Source organism: Penicillium waksmanii, assembly GCF_028829765.1.
Source record: "Penicillium waksmanii strain IBT 27052 chromosome Unknown utg000007l:1.0-4314555.0:1.0-4317578.0, whole genome shotgun sequence".
Classification (NCBI taxonomy): domain Eukaryota; kingdom Fungi; phylum Ascomycota; class Eurotiomycetes; order Eurotiales; family Aspergillaceae; genus Penicillium; species Penicillium waksmanii.
In genome coordinates, this window is record NW_026643253.1 from 718,729 (window position 1) to 746,112 (window position 27,384).

General features: G+C 48.5%; 11 protein-coding genes across 11 annotated transcripts; 7 read left to right on the plus strand and 4 right to left on the minus strand.

The window, feature by feature from the left end:
• Positions 1 to 226: 226 nt before the first annotated feature.
• N7481_007118 (uncharacterized protein) lies at positions 227 to 1,496 on the minus strand (the record flags this gene model as incomplete). Its single annotated transcript, XM_057266337.1, has 2 exons — positions 227 to 823; positions 921 to 1,496. The coding sequence occupies 2 exons, from the start codon at positions 1,494 to 1,496 to the stop codon at positions 227 to 229; spliced, it is 1,173 nt and encodes a 390-aa protein (XP_057120538.1).
• Positions 1,497 to 2,751: 1,255 nt separating this feature from the next.
• Positions 2,752 to 4,103, plus strand: N7481_007119 (uncharacterized protein; the record flags this gene model as incomplete). Its single annotated transcript, XM_057266338.1, has 4 exons — positions 2,752 to 2,775; positions 2,836 to 3,071; positions 3,142 to 3,407; positions 3,457 to 4,103. The coding sequence occupies 4 exons, from the start codon at positions 2,752 to 2,754 to the stop codon at positions 4,101 to 4,103; spliced, it is 1,173 nt and encodes a 390-aa protein (XP_057120539.1).
• A 587-nt stretch (positions 4,104 to 4,690) lies between these two features.
• N7481_007120 (putative RNA helicase/RNAse III) lies at positions 4,691 to 9,346 on the minus strand (the record flags this gene model as incomplete). The annotated part of the gene is given in 7 exon segments (XM_057266339.1): positions 4,691 to 5,667; positions 5,697 to 7,366; positions 7,428 to 8,640; positions 8,705 to 9,006; positions 9,059 to 9,087; positions 9,150 to 9,209; positions 9,221 to 9,346. Coding segments are annotated over 7 exon segments (4,377 nt in total), but the record flags the coding sequence as incomplete, so codon positions are not given.
• An 866-nt stretch (positions 9,347 to 10,212) lies between these two features.
• On the minus strand, positions 10,213 to 11,558 carry N7481_007121 (uncharacterized protein; the record flags this gene model as incomplete). Its single annotated transcript, XM_057266340.1, has 5 exons — positions 10,213 to 10,607; positions 10,670 to 10,740; positions 10,792 to 10,909; positions 10,970 to 11,345; positions 11,523 to 11,558. The coding sequence occupies 5 exons, from the start codon at positions 11,556 to 11,558 to the stop codon at positions 10,213 to 10,215; spliced, it is 996 nt and encodes a 331-aa protein (XP_057120541.1).
• A 3,431-nt stretch (positions 11,559 to 14,989) lies between these two features.
• On the minus strand, positions 14,990 to 16,756 carry N7481_007122 (uncharacterized protein; the record flags this gene model as incomplete). Its single annotated transcript, XM_057266341.1, has 3 exons — positions 14,990 to 15,962; positions 16,022 to 16,299; positions 16,355 to 16,756. The coding sequence occupies 3 exons, from the start codon at positions 16,754 to 16,756 to the stop codon at positions 14,990 to 14,992; spliced, it is 1,653 nt and encodes a 550-aa protein (XP_057120542.1).
• A 708-nt stretch (positions 16,757 to 17,464) lies between these two features.
• On the plus strand, positions 17,465 to 18,565 carry N7481_007123 (glycoside hydrolase family 88/105 protein; the record flags this gene model as incomplete). The annotated part of the gene is made up of 1 exon (XM_057266342.1): positions 17,465 to 18,565. One exon carries the CDS (start codon positions 17,465 to 17,467, stop codon positions 18,563 to 18,565), a length of 1,101 nt encoding a protein of 366 aa, XP_057120543.1.
• Positions 18,566 to 19,048: 483 nt separating this feature from the next.
• On the plus strand, positions 19,049 to 20,541 carry N7481_007124 (amidohydrolase; the record flags this gene model as incomplete). The annotated part of the gene is made up of 3 exons (XM_057266343.1): positions 19,049 to 19,420; positions 19,473 to 19,717; positions 19,770 to 20,541. 3 exons carry the CDS (start codon positions 19,049 to 19,051, stop codon positions 20,539 to 20,541), a joined length of 1,389 nt encoding a protein of 462 aa, XP_057120544.1.
• Positions 20,542 to 21,191: 650 nt separating this feature from the next.
• N7481_007125 (aldehyde dehydrogenase family protein) lies at positions 21,192 to 22,751 on the plus strand (the record flags this gene model as incomplete). Its single annotated transcript, XM_057266344.1, has 3 exons — positions 21,192 to 21,224; positions 21,289 to 22,068; positions 22,125 to 22,751. 3 exons carry the CDS (start codon positions 21,192 to 21,194, stop codon positions 22,749 to 22,751), a joined length of 1,440 nt encoding a protein of 479 aa, XP_057120545.1.
• A 781-nt stretch (positions 22,752 to 23,532) lies between these two features.
• Positions 23,533 to 23,980, plus strand: N7481_007126 (uncharacterized protein; the record flags this gene model as incomplete). Its single annotated transcript, XM_057266345.1, has 2 exons — positions 23,533 to 23,841; positions 23,915 to 23,980. 2 exons carry the CDS (start codon positions 23,533 to 23,535, stop codon positions 23,978 to 23,980), a joined length of 375 nt encoding a protein of 124 aa, XP_057120546.1.
• Positions 23,981 to 24,429: 449 nt separating this feature from the next.
• On the plus strand, positions 24,430 to 25,168 carry N7481_007127 (uncharacterized protein; the record flags this gene model as incomplete). Its single annotated transcript, XM_057266346.1, has 3 exons — positions 24,430 to 24,534; positions 24,591 to 25,045; positions 25,078 to 25,168. The coding sequence occupies 3 exons, from the start codon at positions 24,430 to 24,432 to the stop codon at positions 25,166 to 25,168; spliced, it is 651 nt and encodes a 216-aa protein (XP_057120547.1).
• Positions 25,169 to 25,266: 98 nt separating this feature from the next.
• Positions 25,267 to 26,964, plus strand: N7481_007128 (putative carboxylesterase; the record flags this gene model as incomplete). Its single annotated transcript, XM_057266347.1, has 2 exons — positions 25,267 to 25,509; positions 25,588 to 26,964. 2 exons carry the CDS (start codon positions 25,267 to 25,269, stop codon positions 26,962 to 26,964), a joined length of 1,620 nt encoding a protein of 539 aa, XP_057120548.1.
• Between the last annotated feature and the right edge of the window lie 420 nt (positions 26,965 to 27,384).

Genomic DNA, 27,384 nt, shown 5'->3' on the forward strand with positions numbered 1-27,384 from the left:
ATAAACAAAAGACCACACTGAGATACACGCAGTAAGCTGCGATGGGTATAGAATATGCATGCACTTGCGAAAAGACAGATAGCCGACTAAGTAAGCACAGGGATATCGAAGTAATGAATCTAGCCAACCCAAAATGAAGAGAAGAAAGGGAAAAAAGGGAAGAAGAACGAAGGAGAAGACAAGGGACTCAACCCAACCTAACCCGACTAGCTGTGCTATGGTAGACCTATTTCGGCGTCACCAATAACTCCGCCTCAATAGTCGACCTTGTCTCGGAAGATCCAATCCTGCCACGCGTATTGCTACCACTGGAACACCGCTCGGAACGAAGTGATCCAGGCGAGGTATACGAGGCCACAGTCGGCGCAGGCGAAGCGGGTAGATTCATATTGTCCTTCGAGGAGGTTTCACGAATACCCTCGTGGAAATCATGCGTGCTGCCCATCTGGGATTCTTGCTCTCTCTTTCTCCTGGACTCGCAGTTTGCCATGGTGACCTGGAAACAACTCGCGAACGGATCTGGCTCGAAGGTATTGAGACCCGGTGTGGGTGTGGGTGTCGGCATGCTGGACACCCCGTCGTACGGTGGTCGATGGTCTGCGTTTACCATGGTGTAGATATTCAGGTCACTGGAATGGCGGCGATAAGTCGTTGAGTTGGAATCATTGAGGTCTTGTCTGTTTCCACGCCCATGATCACCTCCATGGAAGACGTAAGGGGTGCCCGAGGACAGGAAAGAGCGTAATCTGTTGAGGATGGCGAATTCGAGTTTCAGCTTCAGGCCATAGATGACTGTTTTCATGGGGGCTGCAAAACGGCGACTCTCCATGTGATCACGACGTCAAGGGTGTTTAGAAGAATAACAATCACGTTAATGATAATGAGATGGTTGATGACCCTTTTGCCTTCCCTCCCCGAACCGCGATGATAGGCCCCAGTGCCCGACGCGCCTCGCGGATGTAAATTACGCAGATGATCAGATCTTGCGCGTGGAGGATAAAAACATGGGTTCGGTTCCAAATAAAGGCGGAAAGGGCGAAATTCTCATGGCCAACAGAAACACCGAAAACGAGGGTGGCCATTGTGACATAGACGATGATTGCATTAAAAATAATCATCCAGAGGATCCAGCGAAAGCGGGAGATACCTGCCACAACGAGATGCAAGCGCGAGTAAAGGACCAAAGGTTGACCATTGACCATACAGCCCCAGCCGATGGAGGCGATGATCGTTGAAGCGAGCAAATTTTTAGGTGCGACAAAGGTCACCAGCGACGGGATGGTATGTAGCAGGATACCCCAGGCAGAAATTTGCATGCTCCAGAAGTAGAGACCGCGGTGGCGCTTGAAGAGGTTGAGAGAGGAGATGCCAACCTCAAGCGCAGTAAATGCTCCTATGGTATACATGATAATCACTTCGACAATGACTAAATTCTCCCTCAGCATCTTCGCAATCTCTGGTGGCAGCGCCGGTATGCCGACAAAATGAATCGCCATGGTGCATCAGCGTGCATAGAGGCTGCCGCTAACTTCGGGGGTGTTGAAAAAGGTCAAAGCAGAGCAATGTCGAGACGACGAGAGGACTTGGTCAAGCCCAGGATTAAAAGGAACACGGACCAAGAGATCTATGAATGCATCCATCATCACAGGGTGCATCTAGGGCCTGGAGCACCTTGGGTCTAGTTGTATGGAATAAGCGGCTATTCCCGCGGAATCGTAGGAAAGGAGGCGAGAGGGCTTTACAAGGCTTGAATTGAAAAGGAGGTCCCCGGGTCAAGTCTGATAAGGTTGGGGATGGGACAACCGTTCAATGGATCGTGCGCTTCTGTGAGTGTATGTCGGGCTAAGCTCGAATTGGCCATTGCCATTGCACCGGCAGGTTATGTGACTAGACATTCCCCAATTGCTGAATTGCTGTACCTAGTTGATGACAGGGAATAGATCCTTGACGCGGAACGTGGGGTCGGTGTGATCGATCGCGCGGATCGAAGCAATGACCATCTGAACTTGCAGGTATGGGTAGATTCGATAGTGCAGCAACCGGAGTATGAAAGAATAGAGTTATGACAGTTCCACAGCCCCCGTGGAGAATACGGGTATAGTATTCAGGACATTCTTTGGGAAAGAGCTCGCAATGACCTCTTGGACCCAGGGATCAATATTGGGGGAGAGTCTATCAGTGATGAATGATGGCTGACTGCGGTGACCTGAAGCGAGAATGGTACGAAGCTATTGTCGCGCCAGACAGGGATGCAGCGCGGCAAACAAAGAACGTCGAGGGAGAGTTCATGCACTTGTCGACTCTTGGCTATTGGTGGCGTTGATGAGGATGGTCCATGCAGGACAAAAATTCGGATACCTTTTACAATTTTTTCTCAACCCATTTGAATCCGGGGTAATCATTTGAGGGGGGTTCGATCCGGCCAATAGTGGTTGGTTGTGGTTGGTGGGTGACATTTCTTTGTTTGAAGATTGGACGGATCTAGGCTTTGGAGTGGAGTTGATGGACAGCGTAATGAATGACCAGAGCTTAGTTCAGTAAGAAGTGTCAGCGTTCGGCAGATAATGCCAGCGAGTGTCAGGATGAAGTGAGTAGAAGTAGATGAAGTAAAATCGGAGTAGAAGAAGTGAAGTGATGAAGTGAAGTTATGAAGTTGAGTGAAGTTGATAGTTCCTGCTGTGGCTGTGGCTGTGGCACGTGCTCTTTGCTACTTCCGCCTTCGCAGTTCGACCCGCTTTGAAGCTGTCAACGATGGTCTCCCTGTGGCCCTGGAAGGTGAGTGAACGCCTGGTTATGAACTATGACCTTTGCTAATGCTAATTCTAATACATCTAGGGCGAGGATAACTCCCCAGCCAACTTTGAGAAAACCCTGTCAACTCTGTCCACCAAGATCGCAGAGGCCACCACTCGTCTTGACCAGCATCGCTCCTCTGCTCGTCGCTTCAAAGCTCTCTGGACCCTCTATTCGACCTTTGCATATCTCTTCTACAGCATTGTTCTTGCTCTAGTGCTAGGATGGGAGAGTTGGGGTGTCAAGGAGTACGCCGCCATTGCTGGCGGACCCGTTCTGTAAGCTCCTCCAGATACAGCTCCAGCTAGCGCAACCCTCAAGCACTCACTAACCTATGATTTTCTTCAGGATTTACGTGGTTCGCACCTTTGGATCCCGCCTCTTTGAATACCGCATCACCAGGATCCAGCGCCGCTTGGATGACTACAACAAACAACGTGACGCGACGATCGAGAAGCTGAAAGTCGCTACAAAGTACAACTCTACCCAACAACTTTTAGAAAAGTACGGCGGCGAGTCTCCCAAACAAATACCATCTCCAACCACCCATGCCGGACCCGGACCTACCGAGAAACGTAACCCAGCGACTCCCTCGCAACCCGTCGCCAGAACAGGTCTACCCCCACCACCCACTGCCAATATCCGGCGTGCTCCTCCTCCCAGTCAACAACCCCTTGCAGGACCCCCCCGGTACCGCCCCATCCCCACCGCCAGGCTACAACCAGGAATCGGGCCAGCAGCAGTTGCCGCCGAATACGCCTCCCTCCCCTTCTCCTCCTTCTCCTATTCCCCAGCCCGACGAACCAGGTTTCGCGCCGAACGCCTTCCCCAGTTCCGGTCAATATATTGAACAGCCTCACTGGTATGACCGACTTCTCGACGTTCTCCTCGGCGAGGATGAGATGCAGCCGCGGAATCGCATGGCTATGATCTGCGCGTCTTGTCGGTTGGTTAATGGTCAGGCTCCACCGGGGATCAAGACACCGGAGGAACTCGGTCGATGGCGATGTGGGAGCTGCGGGGCTTGGAATGGAGTTGAGAGTGAGACTACTAAGATGCTCTCGAGCTTGAGGCAGCGGGCGCCTGGTCAGGGATCTTGGGATGCCGGACGGGTTTCTAATGAGAACATCCCCGGGCAAACTGAGGAGGAAGACACAGATATTGTGCAGAATAGCGAGGAGGATGCGGATCCGGCTAAGGAGGAATCCGAGGAGGATGATGTCAAGGAGGAAGAAGAAGAAGAGGAAGCGGAGGAGAAGAGCGAGCCTGAGCCTGTGAGACGATCCAAAAGGAAGGGCGGGAAGAAGTAGTGGATATGAATAGCTTTGGATGTTACTGTTCATCACCGATTGCAATAAATATTCCCTACCGAGGTTTTTACCGGGGTACTGTCTCTTTCAATTTCTTGTACTGTTTGTAGTCACAAGAGTAGTTGAAGCTTGTGTGTATAGCTTGCGGGTAGGCGGCGCCATCTAACTATACTACAACAACACACCACGCAAGGAAGCCAATTCTGGAGATACATCATGGTACATAGGTAGAGGCCCAAGGAAATAGCGTTAAGTGGAGTACTAGTATCTTGCTACTATCAAGCTCCAAACTAGCATCGTCGTAGACCATTCGTAGTTTTCAAGGGCCATCCACCCAGACAGTACTAGTCATACATCGGATTTACCATAAACGCTTGCATTGCTGGCCGACTGGTAAGTATATCATTCAGAAAAGTTATCATCGAAATAGAATAAGGCCCTCTTTCTATTCTCCACGCGAACTAAAGGCTAGACATCGCTTAATCGCTGATTGAAACATCCCATTTCATCCATCCCAATTCATCCATCCAAAGAGCATACTAGTACAACTCTCTCAAGCATCCAGCAATACCACACACATGCAGCATTTATTGCATATCCATCGGATCGCCCTTCTCACCCTTCCCATCGTTCATAATTTTCTCCTGCTCAGCCTGCAACTTAGCCTCACGCTTCCTCTTCTTCTTCAACTTATTCTGTTCCTGCCGATGCACCACCCTCTCCAACTGCGTCTGTCTATCCTTCTCAGCATTCATAATCTCCCCATCAACCAGCAACGGAATAGCCGCATAAGCCGCGCGAACCTCCGCCTCCTCCCTAAAAGCCACACCCCGAACAACCGTCATATCCTCCAGCGGTCCCTGTTTAGGCCCATATCTCGCCGTACAGGTATAATTATTCAGCGCACCGGTTATCTTGAATTCAACCATCCTCTCCTCTTTCAATATTCCCTGCGCTTTATTCCTCGGATGCTGGACGTCGACTTCGTCCTGGATGAATCGGCGCAGGATGGGTAGGACGCCGACTCTTTCCACAAAGGATGTACAAGCTTCCATATCGCCGCGGGAATCGACAAATATAGCCCCGATCGTTGACTCGATAATGTCGCAGAAGAATTTGTCGGCGTGCATTTGGGCGAGGAGGAGCCAGGGGTATTGGGGGCTGGTTTGGAGGGCTGTGGTTGTTTCTTCACGGTATGTGTTGTATCGGGTTATGCTGGCGGTGCGAGATTTCGCTGTTATGTCGCCGTTGTAGCGGAGGAAATCGTAAAGGTGGATTCGTTTGGGTTTGGGGTTGGAATGATGTGGATAATTCGAAGGTGAACCCAAGCCAGAGCCAGAAGAGGGTTCGAGCTCTTCTTCGATGTACAGACTCATGCATAGGAAGGCCAGTAGATTCCCATTTGTCAAGGCGTGTTTTAGGAGCGTCATTTGGCCTTGTGTTATCTTTTTCGGAAGGCTGGCAAGTGTGGAAACTACTATTATATCTAGGACTGCATCGCCGAGATATTCGAGGCGATTGTAGCTTTGGGATCCGTCATGGCTGCCAGATGCGTGGGTCAGGGCTTCCGTCATAAGAGATGGATCGTTGAACGTGTAGCCGAGTAAAATGCCCAGAGAAGATGGGGGGGGTCAGCACTTGTAGATCTTCGCTCTTTGCTGGGACCATTGGCATGGGACGGAAGGCCATCTTGTAAGATATCTGCTTCGGGCATGAAGCGGTAGAGGCAGGTTTGGGCTTTTGCCATCCCTCCGTCCATGTATGCAGCTCCAATTAATGCCTCCACAACGTCTGCAATGACCTTGTTGGCGAGCTGGCGCTTCGGGGTTTCTCGAGAAAGCTTGTCTTCGATGGAGGGTGCAGACCAGTTGGTCGGCGTGAAGCGGTCGGCCAAGATATAGGCATCGAGACCGACCAGCAAGGCTGAGCGTGTGAGGTTCGAGTTGCTGATGACCTTATCACGTTCCATCGAGAGACGCGCTTCCTGCCATGTTGGATTTGCGTAGAAGAGCTGGCAAGCCACAGTGTACTTGAGCACAGAGTCGCCGAAGAATTCATACAACTGATAGTCAGTCCTGGCTTGTGCAATGGGCATGGTGATTGCAGTCAAGACATGGCTGATGTCGTTGAAGCCAACTCCCTTCAAGATAGTACTGGCTAGCTCCTGGGCAACTAGTGTGGCCTCGAGTCGGTCGAGGATGGCGGAGAAAAACCGTCCCATGATCCCAGTTTGTGCAGGGATCTTGCTCACCGTGCAGCCGGTTGCTGGAATTATTTGAATCTTTGGCGCGAGGGCAGGAGGACCGCCCATCTTGGACTCTTGGTACATGGTAGCTGGGTTGAGGAGGTTTCGTCTCTGCGGTAGAGACTGGCACTCTATGCTGACATTCTTCTTTGTTGCATCAACGACCCATCTCATAAATATACGCGCCTCGGCATAAATAGAGGTATCGCGGATGAAACCAAGAGGGGCGGCGTCTGGGTCTCGCTCAAAGGACTCCAAGACCAAGTCCGTTCCTTCATAGTCGTGTAGCCAATCTGCGAACTGCTCTGGCGCAATACATGGGACAAAAGGAACAACATAGTCTTCTTTCTTCAGATTAGCACCCCGGGCAGAGGGTGCTTTGAGGAGCATAGCGGTGATCTGCTGCATCGTCGAGATGTGCTCTGGTGTCATGCTAGTTAGAAGCTTTGGAAGCGAGAACTGTACCAGAAGCTGTCTTTCCAGGGACCAGTAAAGTGTGATTGGGGCGGGCATGGCCACAAGCATGGGCAGTACTATCGATGTAGTCAGATTCTCATCGACGACGCCGTCGATGGAGAAGGTGATTTTCGTCTGACAGTACCGTCCAGACGATGTCCATGCGCGCGCCAAGGGCACATACGGGTCATACTGTCCAGAGATCCAGACACTGCTGGACTGGGTGGGTGCGTTCATTGCATTAGACATTTCGAGTTGTGTTTTTTGAGTCGCGGGTAGCAGGTTGTCGTTAACGAGGCCATATTTCCAGAGGGCCTCGTATGCGAGAAAGGATGCTTCTTTTGTCGCGGCATGTTCGGTGTGCCACCAGTTCTCGCCTTGCGCTCGGCGGACAGCGGGGTGAACAGAGGAAGGAAGAATGACGGTTGCTTGAATCATTCCGGTGTTGTCTTCTTCGAATATGAATATGGGTCGATTCTCGTTGTCGTTATCGTTTGAGTGTGGTAGAACAGAGCAGAAGTGGTGAAGGTGTTGCATAGATTCATCGGCGGACAAACAAGCACTAGTGAAGAAAGATTGAGTAAGATGGTAACAACACTGGGATGTGTGGGAAATAACAATACCTAGTTGAGGGAACAAACAAACGCCGTTCGACTGTTTCGTCGTAGCGTTCCAAACTCTCCATTTCTGTTTGCCGTCTTCTATCGTCCAAATAGGTCTCCACCATAACCTTCTCCAGTTCTTGCCATTTCGCCACGTTAATCTTGTCATCCTCTGTAGATGCCATGATCGTATATGTCGACGCCTGGCGACGTGCTCTGCCTCGCCGCTGCACAAATGATTTCAAGTTCGCCGGCTTGTCAAAACAAATCACCAAGCTGCAGGAGCTAATATCCAGACCCTCCTCTAGAACATCAGTTGTTACAATGAGATTTTTTCTACCGGTTCTGAATTCAGAGAGGGTATCTCGTTGCATGTCCTTGCTAACAAGATCACCGAGGCAATCGCCATTCTGATAGGATGACCATCCCACGTATGGAGCACTTTCGAACCTACCCTTGGTTATAGGGTGCAGCGAAACTAATCGCGCCAGCACACCAACAACCGCCCGTCTTTGGGCGAAAATGATGGCAGAAAATTCGGGTTGGTCCATTTGTTCCAGGTATTCAAAGAGTGTCGCCAGCTTGGGTGAAATGTGGAAACTCTCTGGTTCACCTTCCGGCACAGACATACTCATTAGAAGGTCCAGGAGATAAAGCCGTTCCTCGCGATTTATGCCTGTCAGATCCTTGTCATTCTCGACTGAGTGTCGGAATTGTTCAATTGATGTCTTGATGAGGAAGTCCGTGGCCCAGCCTCCGAGCTCTTCGTACATGTGCACGCTGCGTTCCAAGAACTTGACAAGCTGTTCCTTGCAAAAGGTCTTGCCCGAAACAAGAAGCTCATGTGCTTCTGCTAGTTTATCCGGATCCTGTCGCATTAATTCTATATATGGGTCGTCTTGGATATCGTATTTCCGAATACAACGGCGTAGCGGAAGCAAAAATCGACTATTGGGATTGTTGTCATCCAATTCAGTTGGAGTGTAGCTGAGTCGTTTTAGATGGGGTCGATGAACGCATTCAAGTAACTCGGTGCGGTTTACTCGGGGTGTCTTGCACACAGCATTGAGATTGGCTTCGATCGCTTGCAATTCTTCCTTGTTAGATCGGACAATTGGACTCGCTGTCAGTCCCAGGATACTTGGCACCGCCTCTGTTCCATGGCTTTCGCGTAGTGGATGATAATGTAGCTGCATTATTTTATTCGCTGGGTGTCGGCGCATGCAGTGGTGTGCTGAAGGGGTTACGATTAGTATTCGCTCATGCAGATCAATCAAACCGTATATGAGCCAGCCTACCTTCATCGAAAACAATGAGAGCTAACTGCGACATCCTCACGAAGCCATGATTCAAGGCATCCGCTAGCACAGCGTGAGTGGATACGATGATACGAATATCTTGCAGCGCTTTGTCCCAGGCAGACTGTTCTGCCCAGCGGTCGACGTTGTCCAAACCAGTCAGCATCCGAATCTGCACATTCGGAATATGTGTTTTTAGAACTCCATGCTGCTGGAAGCAAAGAGCCACAGTTGGTGCCAAGAACCAGATCAATTTGTGAGAGGCACAGGTTTCGAGCTCGGCCTTGATGCGCAAGACGGCTCTATTTTGATCAGTTCACTGGTCGATCCAAATTTTTTGGAAAATGATCTTACATATGAGTCTTCCCACTACCCGTATCCATCTGCAGCCCAATGATCAGCTTAGCCGTCAAAACTAAAAGGGAGGGGAAGTGATTAGACATACCGCTACAATAATGTTCTGCTTCATGCTTGCGTCGAGCATTTCCAACTGATATCCCGGGGCCTATAGGTTACCAGCTGCTCTGAGGCCATAGCTGGCGGGGAATTGAACGCTTTGTCCATTATGTCGACGTCGACTGTGTTGTCCGCTGGGAATATCGAGACACAACCGCCCTGGTCCGGATCAGTAGCGCAGACATTCTAGTAAAGAGGAAAGAATGGTATAAATGCAGATCTCTCGAGCGATCAGCGGTCCCAGCATTATGAAAGAAAGTCATGAGGCTCGAGTCAGGTCAAAGAAGAGAAAAACAGTGGCGGGCGCTAACTTGAATCTGTGTTTGCAACGTGGGGCAGCAATTGCCAGTACTGCCCGCACCGCCAGCCGACGCCTGATTGAACGCAGAACCAACGAATAGTATGTAATAGGGCTGGGGTAACATGTAGGGTACAGGGAGTATTGTTTGTTTTCATACGGTGCTTATTGAATCCAAATCTGATTTTTTCCATGTAGTGATGGGGGCCTATCGGCCTCAGTGCCATGTCTCAGGTCCGTCCCCTGGCGGTTTAACTTGAAGCTAGCCTGGATAATATTTACTGGATTAAAATATGGCGAGATAGAGATATCTGATGATGATGATACTACTAGTAGCTGAAATTGGGAACCCCTCACAGATCTAGTACTCTCTCAACAAAGGACAAACGGTTGTGCAAACGACTAATCAAAGCAACCTTGGAATGAAGGCCATGAAGGCAATACATGAATTGTGAGGTGGCTCAGAGCTGACTTAGACTCGGAGCTGTAGGTCTGAGGCCTGAGGGCCTCAGTAAAATTAGGTACATAGCTAGATATATACTGGGATCTACCTAGGTAGTACTTGGAAACAACTTGAACTTGAAGTAGTAGGAAGCGGGGAACCTTGGAATACTACCAGTATGGAATGCAAATAAGTAGTACAGTAGTACTGATAAGGTTGTAGACCTCTATCATTAATTGCCTATACTTTAATATTTGCTGCCAGTGGGTATCATATGATACTATATACATTGGACAGCGTCGAGTTGGCAGTCTATATCCGTTCGGAGGGCACGACACATCCGCCATGTTCAAGCTCTGAAGGTAAAGGTTCATGATGGGCTTCGCCATTCTCATAAGTCAGACTAATATCCGTGGTCTTCATAATCGCACCATCTTCCATGGCGAGTATACTTTCCTCGCTTTCCTTTGCGCTAGACAGTGCTGGTGACGAATGACGCACGCGTGGGGCAGCCTTGGAGCCTTGCGAGAAGGAGTGCAACTCTGTCGACCTGCCATTTCCGTTCGTTTGGCCCGATCTTGATTTGGTAGATTTTGCGACCTTGTGGAATAATGCAATGAAAAGGGGCCGTATTGGTGGTATACAACCGACAATAATAACGGCCCATTTCTCGGTTTCGTTCCAGATGATCAGACGAGCAATGTTATCTTTGATATGATTAGTGTTTTGAAGCGGACAGAATCGAAACATGAAATGGATTCCGGCTTACATGTCAAATCTTCTCCATTTCCCAGAGCTGTCAGTCCCAAAGTTGTCTTTAGAATTGAACATATGCAAGCACTGGCGATGGTTAGTTTTGAAAATAGCGTAGTGTGGTATTAGAGGACATACATCACGCCCACTCCCATCAAGGCACAAAGACCAATTTTGACTCGTATCTGAAGTCTCACAGTCCATAAGAAGACGATCGGATATAGTGCCAGAGCTAGATCACAGAAGGCTGACCAGCCTAGGTGAATCGAGTTTCGTCAGCGAACCATTTTCAGACAAGCAAAATGAGAGTACTCACTTCCTTGGAAATACGCAAAATGTTCATTGCGCTCTAGCCCATCACAAGTACCCGGCACTGAAAAATCCCATAACTTCTTAAGAGGTGCACACTGAGTCAAGACCATGCCGACCGCGATGGCGTTGACGATCAGATTGCTAATAGCGAGGATCCACAACCCAACGACCCGTTCGCGATGTTCCGGCCCATGGATCTGCTGTAAAAAGGCGACAATCGCCAGTTTTCCGAAAGATGTCGCTAGAAGGCCAAGTAATTGGTTTATCCAGCCCCATTTGAGAGCCTCGGCCTTATCGCTTTCGGAGAGAACATTTTCGTGGGAACCGATTCCGTAGATGACGCTTACTGTAACGAGGATTACACCGGCAATGGCGAAGACCTATCGCAGATAGTTGTTAGTTGAATTCTATAAAAAGGTATATTCCCGTCAACCGTTCCATACAAAAGTAACTAAGATCAAATACAAATCGAGTCGGATATGTCTCGTGATTTTCCAAGTGGTGTATATGCGAGCAAATAACAGAAATAAAGCGATTGCACATTCGGACCAGCTCACGGCCAAGACTGTGACGCCATAACTTTGAATCGACATGCTTTTCGACGCCAGAAATGCTGTATGGAAAGTGTCTCTGGATGTGAGTCTGAAAAAATCGCCATGCGGAAATAAAATAGAAAGATTCGTATTACAAAAGTGGCCAAGTTAATGCTTAAGAGATGGGCCCCAAAAGAGTTTATGCGAGCCTGTGCGGCCTTTTCCACGGATACTCTCCCAAGCTTGAGCCGTCTAACTTTTCGATCCTTGTTGTGCCTTGCAGGGATTCTGTTGGGCACCGCGAATCCCACTCGTAAAAATAGTCACGGTCGAGGACCACATCCCATCCACGAAATCGTGGGCATCGACTGGACAAGAATTTGGATTCATGGTCGCCTGCTGGCCTCTGTTAAGCAGTGATCACCGATTTGGACTACGATCTCAGTGGAACCACCGTAGAAAAATACACGAGCCAAAGAGCCGCCCGGGGAACTCCCAGCGCTGCATTGCCTTTGCCTTCACACACATCGAACTACGCACGGAATGCGATCAGGCGCGTGGGGAAGCGCGAACTTTCGTCTCCACCTGGGTTTTCTTTCAATAGCCGGGGAATGGAGATCTCCGATGGGCCTCTGGTAGGCTTTCTCGGGCGCAGAGAGCAAACAATTGCGAGATCGGAGTACGTGCCTCGACCGTTGGTTGGTTCAAGAGGGCGAGCCATGTCTGGAACGGTTTTGAAGGCAGAATTCACCCTCGAACATACACGAATAGGGGGCATCGCATTAGTTAATATCGATAATATCAAGTTGGCCCCCAGTGGCGCCGCCCACATTCTCCGCCCCCACGGCATGAATCCCTTCGGCCGGTCTCGTCCGATTCTTGTCTCCGCCTACTGGTAACGTGGTCAACCACCGAGTGGGCCACACCACCGAGTGGGCCACCCATCTCCACAGACGCGTCGCGTGTCACAATCCCCCCCTTTTACAACCACCACCATGCCACCAATTCGACATGAAAGACGCCAAAAATTGGTGGAACAAGAGGGCAGGATTGAATTTGCTATTCAGGCCCTAAAAGAGCAAAAAATTACATCGATTCGCGAAGCTGCACGCGTTTTTGGTGTACCGCGCACAACGTTACAAGGGCGGCTGAATGGCAATACCCATCGACCAATTACTCGCCCAAATTCAATGAAATTGACTACAATCGAGGAGGATTCATTAAAAAATTGGATATTGGACCTTGATTCGCGTGGAAAAGCCCCTACCTACAAAATAGTAGCAGATATGGCCAATATATTGCTTACGGAACGGTATACTACTATTGTTGGCCAAAACTAGGCGTACAAATACGTTAAACATCAAGAGACTCTCAAAACCTGATTTTCACGCCGATATAATGTACAACGTACGTTATATGAGGATCCAGAGGTTATAAAGGAGTAGTTCCTACAATATACCTAAAAGATTACCGAATATAGTATTCTCGATGATGATATCTATAATTTCGAGAAAACTGGTTTTGCAATGGGGATTACCAGTACTTTAAAGGTTGTAACTTGCAGAGACTATCATAGTAGGCAAAAACTTCTATAGCCTAATAACCGGGAGTAGGTAACTACAATTAAGTATATCAATATAAACAAGGTTCTGCCCCTAACCATTATTTTTAAAGCCAAGAACTTAATGTCAGGCTGGTTTAATACTATACCTGAAGACTGGCGTTTCGAGGTGAGTAATAATAGATAGACGACTGATCAAATTAGCCTCTTATGGCTTGAAGATTACTTTATTCTGTACGTTAAACGAAGGTAATATAGTGCCTACTTACTCTTGGTGATAGATGGCTATAGGAGTTATCTTACTCCTAAATTAATAGGATTCGTATGGCAAATAATATTATTATAATTTGTATATTTGTATACTTATCCTATCTATTATAACTACTAGATGTTGGTTGTTTTAGTATATTAAAGCACTTTTATAGCCAGTATATATAAGATATAGCCTGATTAGGCAGTATATATATTGATGAGCTTGACTTTCTGTATATATACCCTAAAGCATGTATAGTAACCTATAAAACTTCTGTTATTATAGCAAGCTTTATAGGCTTAGGTGTTATCCTCTATTTGCCTAAGAGAGTCCTACAAAAACTGGATATACACCCCACAACACCTATACTACCACTATCATACAGTAGCAATAGCAGCAATGATTTTATACTATATATACTATACAAATCGGTCAATTTCAGACAATAAATAGCTTTAATTAATCACTTAATTAAAAAGCAATCAGTTATAAATACTGATATACAACAGTAATTAGAGCAGGTTAGCAAGGATGCCTAAAAGCTTACAAATAACTATGCTATTCTAAAGGCTAATATGACTTGTGTGATGGCTGAGAATGGGCAGAAATAGTACAAGAATGCTATAAATAGTGTTTAAATTGCCTACGAGGGCGGTATTACCGTGGAGGATATGCAAATTCGTCTATAATTGGTAAATGAAACCAATATCGCTACACCATCGGCACCCCCGCGCGCAGCAGGATCGGCGAATGAGAGGCTACCACAAAGTTGTGGTAATTATAGGAAGGTAGGGCATAAGCGCAATAGGTGCCCGCTCAATAATAACGCCTAGTTTTTGCAATTTAATTGGTGTTGGTGGCTTTTTTCATACAAAACGTAGTGGTTGTGGGAATAGGTGGCCCACTCGGTGGTGTGGCCCACTCGGTGGTTGACCACGTTACTCACATAGCTGGCCTAGACAGTGGACAGGCCCTTGATCCCCTATGTAAATTTCCTCTTTGTTCGGATTTTAGGATCTACTGGGGCTAAGAAACAGACTCAAAATTGTATACCTTGGCCAACCACTTCATTGGTTCACACGCAGCACCCTGGTTCTCAAAACGACGCCGCAAACTTAATCTCCAAGATATCAGAGGTCAGCCTTGTGATATTCCAACACGCTCAGAAATGAGCAGTGGCAATAGGCTCAAGGTTGGTCCCCATCTTAGAGCGCGGGGAGGTGTGCATCCCCGCATGATCGGTCGAATCAGATTGTGTTAATCAATGTTGGCTCCACTAGTCGCCAAACTATCCAAGCAACTGTCTTTATTTTCTTCAGGGTGCGGATCGGTCGGCACCAGAACCAAAGGCAAGGCCGGCAGATTATGGCAACCCGATACATTTGGATGTTATCATGGTTGGTGCCGGGCTTCATGGGCTTGCTATTGCTAGTTGACCTAGGATCGGAAATACTCCAATCATCTAGAATTACAGTAATGCAATTACCAGCTGGCTCAATACTAATAGATTTACCAAAATCAGAAGAAATTATTACGACCGTACTCCATGGTTAACGTCAGTATCGATTCGAAACTTGATTAATTTGCGACAGTTTTGCATTTCCGTGGGGTGTGAGTCCATGTTCTTCATGATCATCCAATCGAGCCCAATTAACTAACAAAGATTATAATTATCGCCTAGAACACGTAACGGAAGTTGCTGTTCTCCTGGTCCGTCTTATCCTCAAAGGCATGAATGAGATTTGGGTCGGATGCAGACAGCCCCTGGGCGGCAAGAGCCTCATCCTTCTTCTTGTTCTGCCTGATAAGGTAGAATCGCAGGAAAATCACCGCAGCAGTCATGCAGGCATAGCAGGCCAGATGGACACTCCAGGCAATGTGATACCGCGGGGCGTCCCAGTCAAGGAAGACCTGAGGACCAATCGCATTTCCAGCGGCCCAGGAGATAAATGTCATAGCAACCACGGTAGCCTTCTTGGTCTGGCCAGCGATATTGCGAGAGACCATAGACAAAGTGAGAGTCTGCGCAGACCAGAAAGAAAGCGTGATATAGTAACTGAAAAGCAAGCCAGCCTTGGTTGCCAGAGTCGTGTTCGGGACTGTCATAAGGACAATGGTTCCGATATAAGATGGAATGACAAAGCCCAGCATAACAAGAAGATTCTGCTTATACTTCTTAACGAGCCACGCAGAGGTCAACAAGACGACGATGATGTAGGCACCTAGAACCATCGCGAGCAATTGGCTCTGAAGGGTTGTGAAGTTGAAGCTGGTCATAATAATACCGGCAAATGCACCAAGACCGCTGGTTGGGAGGGTGGTGAAAAGTTGGACACTGCAGTAGCACCATGTCTGGGGGTCCTTAAAGGCTTCCCACATCTGGTAAGATCGAAATTTTCTGTTCTGGAGACCGGTCTGGTTTGAACGAATGCGCTCAACCATGAGGTGCTTATCCTCTTCGCTGAAGCACTTAGCCCTCATGGGTGAATCGGGCATCCACCAGATAACAAAGAGGCCCCAAAGCACAGATATGCATCCGTAAGTGAGAAAGATCGCTTGCCATGACTTGATGACCTTGTCGCCTCCGATGAGGGTAAAGCAATAAGCGAGGAGACCGCCAACAATCTGCTGGGCACCGTTCATCATATACCTATTCAATACTATATTAGTATCACATAGTCCCAAAACGCACATTGTGTTAGTACATACCAGTAAGTGACGGTAGCCGCTTGCTCTTCACGTTTGTACCACATGGACGAAAGAAGGACGAAGGTGGGCTGGCAGCATGCCTCGAAAATACCCAGCAACGTACGCACGACGACCAGCCCGGCAAAGTTGTGGCAGGCAGCATGCATGGCTAGAATTGCACCCCAGATGCAGATGTTGATTCCAAGATATTTGGCAATAGGAACACGTTGGATAATCCAATTGGTGGGGTACTCGACAACCAGGACAGCGATGTAGATACAGGTCGTAAGCCAGGAATACTAAGACAATTGCGTGAGCTATGTTCAATCCAGATCAAGTCTCCAATGCACAAACCTTTTGACCATTCTCAAGACCTGCATCCTCCTTGATTCCCATGATCGAGGCGAAAGACATGGTTCCCTTATCCAGTGCTTGGAGGAAATAAGTCAGGATCATGATGACCAGCACGCGGCGATCAATCAACTTCTTCAGGCGTGCGTTGGTGGCTTCATCGATCTCGACTGCGCCCCGGCCAACATACATCTGAATTTCCTTATCGACACGGTCGAAGTCCATGTCTTCTTTCCTCAGATCATCGTCATCGGTGGGTGATAAAACACGTTCGACATGCGAAATGTCCTCTTTGGCCTTCACATCCTGCTTGTCTTTCTGTTGTAGCTCGATCGACGTTTGCTGGGCATCCACTGCCTCGATACCATCATTTCCATCCTGCGATGGAGGTCTGCTCTGACCCATATTCGCAGACAGCAACAAGTTAAAAGGGTAAATAAAAGTGCTATGAGTGTTCACAAGGGGGGAGGAGCGGAATCCTGGGGTCACCGATTATCCTTATAAAAAAACATCGCCAAGCTTCAAGCACGCCGGAGACAACAGAATTTCCCCCCCAATTTAACCGTGGTGACACTCAAAAGCAGCCTGCATGTGCCAGTGCGCGCATTCCTATCAAGCCATCAAACAGCCATCCTACCCGATCAACCAATCACCCCAATGAAGGCACTATATCCCGCCCCCGAGGGATTCTTGGCAGCGGAAAGAGTTCCCCAGCTACCTTTCGGTTGTATTGGATGGGGCGACGTGAGGGATTGGATGTCAAAGAATCGCCCCACGTTGGGGGAGAGTCCGGGGAAGCAATCAACCGAGCACTTTCACGCAACGGGCCTCGCTTATCCCAACCTTCAGCTCATTAGCGTTAGTTAAAAGGCGCCAACACCGGTTCACACGAGTAAGCTTGGGTCCAGGCGAGCTAGTCAAGTCTTTCGGTATATGCTACCCCGAGCCCGCCTTGGCTCGCGCGGGGATTGTGGAGGCGCGTGATAGCAATTCTTCCGCAAATCACGGCGGGGCAAATACTTATTGCTAGGAGCGACGCTTGAAATTTGTCGCGACTTGCAAAAAATTGCTTGCTAAATTTCGCTCGCTAGTTCTTTTGTGACACGGTCCAATATGGCAGCATCAAAGGCCCCCGCAACCGAAATTCATCGGGTTGTCAACCTGGTTATCAACAATCTCGTCAACATCAAAGATGAGTCCGGAAAATTCCTCATGCCCCTTGCGGACGGTCGCATTATTGATACGAAGTCCTGGCACGGGTGGGAGTGGACTCACGGTATCGGTCTATATGGTGTCTGGAAATACTATGAAATGACTGGCGATGAGAACTTGTTGAAGATCATCGAGGATTGGTTTGCCGGGCGCTTCGCAGAAGGCACAACGAAGAACATCAACACCATGTCTCCATTCCTTACTCTTGCTTATGTCTATGAGAAGACTGGAAATGTCACCTACCTCCCTTGGCTCGAGTCATGGGCTGATTGGGCCATGTACGACCTTCCACGTACCAAATACGGCGGCATGCAGCATGTCACCTATCTCGCCGATCACAATCAGCAGCTCTGGGACGATACTCTTATGATGACAGTTATGCCTCTCGCAAAGATCGGCAAATTGTTGAACCGACCACACTATGTCGCCGAAGCGAAGAAGCAGTTCCTCACCCACATCAAATACCTTTTCGACACAAAGACAGGACTCTGGTTCCATGGATGGACATTCGAGGATGGTGGACATAATTTTGCGGATGCGCGATGGGCCCGGGGAAATAGTTGGATTACCATTGTTATTCCCGAGATTATTGAGCTGCTGGATCTCGAGCCAACTGATCCAATCCGTCTTCACCTGATCGAGACACTGGATGCGCAAGTTGAGGCTCTGGCGCGCGTTCAGGCTGAGTCGGGCGGTTTCCACACTCTGCTTGACCACCCCGATTCATACTTAGAGGCATCCGCGACCGCAGGGTTTGCCTACGGTATCCTCAAGGCCGTCAGGAAGCGCTATATCAGCTCGAAGTACACATCTGTTGCGGAGAGGGCCATCCAAGCTGTGTTGAAGGATATCGACCCGAGTGGTGAGCTACTCAACACTAGCTTCGGCACGGGCATGGGTCCCAACTTGCAGTTCTATAAGGATATCCCCCTCACATCGATGCCGTACGGTCAAGCAATGGCCATTATGGCTCTGGGTGAATATCTGCGAACATATCTGTAGCATTATGAGAATTTCTACACATTGATGCATTAAATAGACTTGCCATGGGATAGACATGACCGTGTGACGAAAGATAAATTAACAGCTTTTACTCGCATAAGTGTGCTATCATATTTCTAGCCTCATAGCGGGCATCGGCGATATGGATTTCTGGTTTCTATTTTATTCATCTTAAAATCCGCACTCATCCGCATTTCTTATCAAGACGCCCCATCTGCCCCTCCTATTGTGTGTGGGCTCTTGTGGGGGTCGCCGGTTTCCGTCCTTAAAACACCCAGGTATGAAAAAGAGGGGTTGATGGTGTGGGATGGAGCTTACGAACGCTAACCACGTTTTGTAAATGCATAGTCGATCAGATAGGCATCGATTGTGGTATTAAACGTCCCTCAACAACCCCTGACTTGAGAGCACCATCCAACCTGAGGCTGGATAAATCATAAGACCCACTTGTTTCAACCAATTCATTGGAAATCCCTCCTTACCATGCTTTATACGCATGCCACCATCATCACGGTCGATGGCACTCGTCGCATCATTGATGACGGTGCTATCTATGTGAAGAATGATACCATCGCGGATATTGGCAAGACTGCCGTGCTCAAGGAGCGCTACTCGGCCGATGAGGAACTTGACCTTTCGGGTCGTATCATTATTCCCGGTTTGATCTCGACTCATATGCATACTGCGCAGACCTTGCTGCGTGGTACTGCAGATGACCTCGAGCTTGTTTCGTGGCTCTGTGAGCGCATCTGGGTGCTTCAGGGCAATTTCACCGAGGCAGATGGATATGCGGCTGCTAGACTGAGTATCGGCGAGATGCTGAAATCCGGGACTACTTGTTTCCTAGAGAGTATGGTGAGTATAACTTTGCCTAGTTGATGTTTGCTAGGGCTAACATTTTCTCCAGTTCGCTGATCGGTATGGCTTTGACGGTCTTGCGCGCGCGGTTGACGAATCTGGTATTCGTGGCTGCTTGGGTAAAATTGTCATGGACATTGCCAAGTACGCCAAAGACGATGCTTGGGCAATGCACCCCGGTCTGGTGGAGAATCGCGAGACCTCACTACTTGGTACGCTCAAGATGTGGGAGAAATGGAATGGAGCTGCGAATGACCGTATCCGAGTTTGGTTCGGGGCTAGGACTCCCGGGGGGTATGATTTGCTTTTCTGAGTGCTACAGACATCCTGCTAATTTGTTCCCTAGTGTTTCCGATGGCCTCTACAAGGAAATGACGGCTCTTTCCCGAGAGAAGGGAATCCCTGTCACCATGCACTGCGCCGAGGTCAAAGCTGACCGAGAGTTCTTCTCTTCCGTGTCGCACACGCCGATGTCTTACTGCGACTCGGTCGGTCTGCTTAGTCCAAGCACTGTTCTCGTGCACATGGTCCACTTGGATGACTCCGATATCAAGCTACTCTCCGGCTCGGGAACTCACGTCGCTCATTGCCCGACTTCCAACGCCAAGCTGGCTTCGGGAATTTGCCGCGTCCCCGATCTACAGCAGGCGGGTGTGAACATTGGTCTTGGAACCGATGGTGCGCCTTGCAACAATACCTGTGATCTACTACAGGAGATGAAGCTGGCTGCCATTATTCACAAGAGCATATCTTATGATCCAACTGCTGTGCCTGCTGAGTCGGTTCTGGAGATGGCGACCATTAATGGTGCCAAAGCTCTGGGACTTGATGACAAGATTGGCAGTCTGGAGGTCGGAAAGAAAGCAGATTTTGTGGCAATTGATGTTCGTGGTATTCACACTCAGCCATGGCACAACGCTGCTAGTGCAGTGGTTTACACTGCTACCGGGCGCGATGTTGATGTTGTCGTGGTTGATGGTAAAATACTTGTCCAGAACGGCAAGTTGCTTACCATGAATGAGGATGAGATTGTGGAAGAGGCAAAGAAACGCAGCCGCGAGGTGGTCGAAAGGGCTGGTTTGTCTCGCAACATGAAAGGCCGCTGGCCGGTCGAATAGTTTTGATGACTTGACGCTTTGATGATTTGATGTGATGTACCAAAAAAAGGGTAGTTAGGACTGCCGTAGTGTATAATAAGACAGTTATGATCCCTGTCTCTAAATAATTCCCGCTACACAACTCGTAGCATCGATGAAGATGATCTAAGCTGCCAACAATTACATTTTAGAGCTGCCGGTAGAAGGTCCCGTATCAGCTTACATGCCGGTTTATGGATCCGAATAAAACTGAGTTTGCGGGGTTTGAAGTCTGTTTCTGCGTAAGTCTCCTTCTCTCCGCAATGATCAGCTCTCCACCACAGTATTCACTGCCCGATAGTTGAGATTTTGCAGAGAGCAAATTCTACGAATCCCACAGCAGACTCCTCCGAGGCTCTTCCGATGAATTTCGGTCCGAGCTTTCTGTCCAATAGGAGCATAATTATTGTTGGATCTACAATCAAGGGATCTCTCATCGGCAGAAGAGCTGACTGTGAGCTAGACTCGGAGCTCCGAGTCTTTGTGGCATGGCATGACCAACCCAAGACAAGACTACTACACATGGGGGGCCTAGTCCACGCTATATATTGACCCCTCTCTTCTTCGTTTCATCTTTTTCTCATCATCTTATTTCTCTTCCACAGCGAAAAATTCTCACCGAATTTGTCAAGATGAGCTCCAACGCGAAGCCACTGGATTTTACCGTAAGCTTGCTTCTACTCGCTTTTAGTGTATACAAGCTCATCGTGCCTCGACTGACAATTCTAGATATTCCAAAATGTGATTAACAATCAGCTCTCCTCCACCGCTACAACTCGACACAGCATTAACCCCGCAACGTCTCGGCCCAATCCCGAGGTCCCCGTCTCCACACAAGAAGACCTTGACAAGGCCGTCAAAGCAGCTAGAGATGCTTTCAAGACATGGTCCAAAACTTCCTTTGAGGAGCGTCGCAAAGCTCTGCATGCATATGCAGATGCCATTGACGCCAATGTGGATGACTTTGCCAAGACGCTGACGATGGAGCAAGGCAAGCCCCTGTCTCAGTCTACTGTGGAGGTCGGCATGGCAGGCACTTGGATTCGCGGACTTACTGCCCTTGAGATCCCCATCAATACCATCGAGGAAACCGAAGAGCGCAAGATCATTCAGCGCTATACTCCCCTTGGTGTTTGTGGTGCTATTGTTCCCTGGAACTTCCCCGTGCTTCTTGCGATAGGAAAGATCGCCCCGGCTTTGTATACCGGAAACACCATTATTGTGAAGCCCTCGCCCTTCACTCCTTACTGTGATCTTAAATTGGTTGAGCTAGCCACACAGTTCTTTCCACCTGGTGTGGTACAGGTCCTTAGTGGTGATGATAGTCTCGGTCCGATGATCACAGAGCATGCCGGCATTGACAAGATCTCGTTCACCGGATCAATTGCCACTGGTAAGCGAGTGATGGCTAGTTGCGCGAAGACTCTCAAGCGAGTTACCCTTGAGCTGGGTGGAAATGACCCCTGTATTCTTTGCGACGATGTTGATATTGACGCTATCATCCCAAAGGTAAGAATACTGCCTCGACAATAACTGAGCGTCTTTGAAGGCTAACTTTTTTTCAGATCGGAATCCTATCATATCTTTGCAGCTCGCAAATTTGCATGATGATCAAGCGCCTTTATGTCCATGAGAAAATTTATGATGAATTCCTTGAGAAGCTAGTCGCCTTCGTCAAGACGCTCAAGGTCGGCGACGGCACGGAGGCTGATACCTTTTTCGGCCCAGTTCAAAATAAAATGCAATATGAGAAGGCCAAGGATCTCTTCAGCTCCATCTCAAGCGACAAGCTGAAGGCCGTGCTAGGCGGTTCCATCGAGGATTCAAAGGGATACTTTATCCACCCAACCATCATCGACAACCCGCCCGAGTCTTCACGTGTTGTACAAGAAGAGCCGTTCGCGCCTATTCTGCCCGTCATGAAGTGGTCGGATGAGGATGACGTTATCGCAAAGGCCAATGCCCTAGAAACTGGTCTCGGTGCCTCGGTTTGGAGTAAGGACTTCGAACGGGGCACCCGTATTGCGGATCAGTTGCAGTCCGGAGTGGTTTGGGTCAACTCTCACTTCGATGTTCAACCCAACGCGCCTTTCGGTGGACACAAGCAGAGTGGCCTTGGGGTCGAGTGGGGTTTGTCTGGGCTGCTTGGGTACTGCAACTCGCAGACCCAGTGGCTGAAGAAGGGATTCTAAGTATAGCGCATTCCCGGTGGTTCCTTTCAATTATACCACCAACTTTTTACTTAGCAACTTTGAATGATGTCTCTAAAGCAACTCCTCCGCTTTTACCATAATATCTTCTAAGCATGTTGTTGCCTTGGATTTCTCTTGGCCAGTGGGTTCGAAAGTCTGACGGGCGGCGCAACCAGCATTCCTTGACATCATTGCTGAGGTGCTTGTCTTTCATGGGAAAACTTGCACATCCCCGGTCGAGATGACGACTCAGGCGTAATTTCAACTCTTAAAGGGACAACATATACGGATATAGCTTCAAGGTTGTCGGTCAGAAGGTTGCCATGACATCACCTCCACTTGATATGTCCGCCCTATCAAATTTCATATCAGCTACATGGCAGTAAATGCACCCCTGCAAGGCATGACGATTCCAGGCGCATGCCAGATATAAATTTGATGCTGATAGGGCAGTCTCATCCCGCTGCCACCTCGCAGAGGCGACTTAGCGCCGATCCTTTCACGGATGACGTGCCGGTCTTAGCGCCACCAAATTTAGGGCCTGTCACTTCCAATCTAGAGAATGATATGCCACTTGGCATACGTTGTGATGCTATCAGGTTGTCCAAGTTAGATCGCAACAAGTTGTTTGATTTTTGTATAAATTGAAATTGCATTCCACTTGATAGTTACCCCATCCAAAATATCAAACCTGAATATCCATACCAATAAATTGCGATCGTTATCTATACAAAGCAATTCCAACCTTGAATACTCCTATTATTCTCAATCATCCTTCACAATGTTCCATCGTCGTCGCCCAGCTACAACTACCACTCGTTCCTCCAAGCCTAGTCTCCTGACTCGTCTCCGCGGCCCTAATGCGAAAAGCAAGACTGTGAAGACAAAGACTACAACAACTCGCCATGGTCCTTCCACGCATCACGGTCCTTCCGCGCATCACGGTCCTTCCGCGCATAACACAACCAGTCGTCGCTGGGGTGCTTCCAGGCCTCAGCATCATCATCGCCGGAAGGTGACATTCGGCGACAAAGTTTCCGGTGCGATGTTGAAATTGAAGGGTAGCTTGACCCATCGCCCTGGCGTGAAGGTATGTCTATGACAATTCCAGTATTCTTGACACTTTTTTGAACTCTGTCTCTAATCATCTTTCATATTTTTAGGCTGCTGGCACTCGACGTATGCATGGTACTGATGGTCGCGGAAGTCATCACCATCATGTCTATTAAATATATTTTTCTGACGAGTCTTGACGAGCCACGAAATTGTACATTATTATTTCATTAGTACTAGATGCGTTCAGCCTGGGAAATAACAAGATAACTTGAATTTATCAACTTGAACTTTACTTCAAAGCATTACTCTGAATCATTATAAAACCGATTCTTGCCACATCAAGATCGAGAAATGATGGCGGTGAAGTCTTAATTTCGCCCGAAACCTGTCTTGGCGAAGGCTTTCAATGATTGCGTCAATCGACTCCATTGTGGCTTGACAAACGAGGCTAAGATCGCCCGCGTGCGACCGACAACACTTGTCAACTGCACCCACGCCCACGCGGCGATCAATCACTATTGAAAAACGGCACCCCCTACTCTGTATAGGCTTAGAAAATCAAGCTGAGCTCTGAATCCTAGATATTCGTTTGGATTGTGATGTGAGAGGCTGGTGGTGGATTATGACGGCCTGGCCCCAAACCGTGCTGGACATTCTCACGGCCGATTATTGGAATGCCAAAGATGGCGATAACAAAATCCTTTTTCGCAAAGAGGGTACCGGAGAAGTAAGTCACTGCTATGCTACTATTGACAATTTGCTTTTTTTTGCTCATGCCCGCAGTTATGGCATTATATCGAGCAAACACCCTTCACAGCCGAATTCAACTGGCGAGCTCTAGACCCGACATGTCTCGATGAAAAATCGATCAAACGGAGAAAAGGAGTGTCAAAGCTCACGATTGAGATTAAAATTAAGAATAACAATGAATTGGAAGAATTCGTATCGTCGGATCACGGTGCCGGTCGGATATTGAACGAGCGTCAGCTGCATGACGTAGCGTTTGCTTCAAAGACCTTTATTGTTCATCTCGGAAAAGCCATATCAAAGAAAAGATGGGACAGCGGCCACAATTTATACACCTATCGCGTCCTTTTCGATAAATCGCCCTATCCACCTACGGACGAATGGAAAGAGCCCGGGTTTGGACGCAAATGTTGGGAGAAGCGCGAATTCATGAGTATCAAGGCCAAACCCGGGTATTCCGGGATATGGATGAGCACTAGATATCATCTCAGGTAAGTCTTCCAAGAAATCCCAATGCCTCCAGATTTTTCTACGTTGGAGACCAGGCAGGAGATGAATTGGGCTCGGCTGTTCCTCGGAACTCTCGCCCCTTACATAATTATGCCTGCGTTTAAGGCGACGAACTGGGCCCTTTTTTGTTTCCCGGGGGTCAAGACTGAGCTGATTTGGTTCTCTTTTTCCCAAGTTTAGGTCACATATTTGCACATATATCATGTCTGTGTTTATGGTGTTGCTGGTCATTGCCGGCGTCGTGGCCGGAGTTCTCACTTCTTCGCACCCGCTGCCCAAGTCAGCTATTGTTGACCTTGGGTACGCGCGCTATCAAGGGAGCTCATTATACAATGACGTGGATCAGTATCTGGGCATGCGATTTGCGAAGCCACCCCTAGATGACCTTCGTTTTAGAGCTCCAGAAGACCCGGAACACTCTTCTGATGTTCAAGATGCATCCGAAGTAAGATCTTCACTTGCTATCCTTTTCCTTTTCGCCCCTCGTCGTTGTTAATGCACATTTTTGCTAACTGAGGAGCAGACTGGCCCCATTTGCGTCGGAGTAGGACAGTCGGTCAGTGATTCAAAATCCGAGGACTGCTTGTTCATCAACGTCTTCAAACCTAAGCATGCGTCGTCAAATTCAAGTCTGCCCGTGTGGTTCTTCATTCAAGGAGGCGGGTATGGAGACGATGCCAACGCCAATTTCAACGGCAGTGAGGTTGTGGAAAACTCTGGACAGGATATCGTCTTCGTGAACTTCAATTATCGCGTCGGCGTCCTCGGATTTCTTGCTAGTGAAGAGGTCCGCCAGAATGGCGATCTCAACGCCGGCCTGCTTGACCAGCGGAAGGCGCTTCTCTGGGTGCAGAAGTATATTCACATATTTGGTGGAAACCCCGATCATGTGGTTATTCATGGTGATTCCGCCGGTGCTGGTTCAGTCGCGCTTCATCTAGCTGCCTACGGTGGTGAGAACAAGAATCTGTTCGTTGGCGCAGTGGCCGAATCCACCTTCTGGCCAACACAGCGAACGGTCGCAGATATGGAATTTCAGTATGAGCGCCTTGCGAAGCAGCTCGACTGTGATGATTCAGATAATGTTCTTTCTTGTCTTCGATCGGTCGATATCGACAGCATTCAGAAATACGACGTCGCATCGCCATTTCCTAACGGAAGCGATACCCCGGCACCACTATGGTATTTCCTGCCCGTGTACGATGGCGGTCTTGTCAGTGATCTCTTGTATAGCTCTTTTGAGCAGGACAAGATCATCCATGTTCCACTTATCGTTACGGATGATACCAACGAAGGAACGGACTTTGCGTACAATGCGACCAGTGCAGACGAAGTATCGCAGTTCATAAAGAACAATTACCCAAAACTCAACGACACTCAACTAAAAGCAATCAATAAGGCTTACCCATTGATGGATCCTCTTCCCAAGCATGCGGCATATTTCCCCTCTGCTGCTGCGGCATATGGCGAGTCGACCTTCACCTGCCCCGGGAATATGATGACAGCTAGCATGTCAAAGTATTTCTCCTCCGAAAAGGTCTGGAACTATCGTTTCAATGTGCGAGATAAGACGGAGATCAGCCAAGGCAAAGGTGTTCCTCATGTCCTCGATCTACCTGCCATCTTCGGCCTGGGACAAACCAGTGCGCCTTCTTTATCTTTCGCAAACACCAACTCGAAGATCGTCCCCATCACCATGGACTACTACCTCAGCTTTATCAAGACGCTGAACCCAAACACCCTGAGAAACCAAGATGCGCCCGAGTGGGAAAATTGGGGGAACGGTACCGGACAAAGGTTAAAGCTCCAGACCAACAAAACTGAGATGGAAATGGTTCCTAAGTCGCAGATCGAAAGATGCGCGATGTGGAAGAATTTCTCGGATATTCTGGAGCACTAGGAGCGTGACTTGTTGATTTCGGGTTTCACAGGCAGTCTTTCTGTCACCTTGGTGAACTTTACCCCAAGGTTGTATAGCAAGCAGGTGTTTTCAAGAACAGCTGTAAATATTATCATTATAATTAATTTTAAATTCAAAACATCTGTCCTAGACACGTTCATGCAACGCTGTAGCATCCTGTTTCCTAAGGTATCCCCTCATCATCTGCATGCTATAGGTCCAGCCCCTCCCCACTCGACCCCGGCAGCCCATCATCGCCCGCCGATTTCATTCCGGACAGCTCCGCAGGACTTCTTTCGGAGAAGCCAAGTGACAAGTGAGGGGTAGTGACGGGGAATCCTCTTTGATTCAAATCTGGGGAAGCTCCACAGCTCCACTTTCATCATGACTTGAGCTGTCTCTCCGCAATATCATGCTATG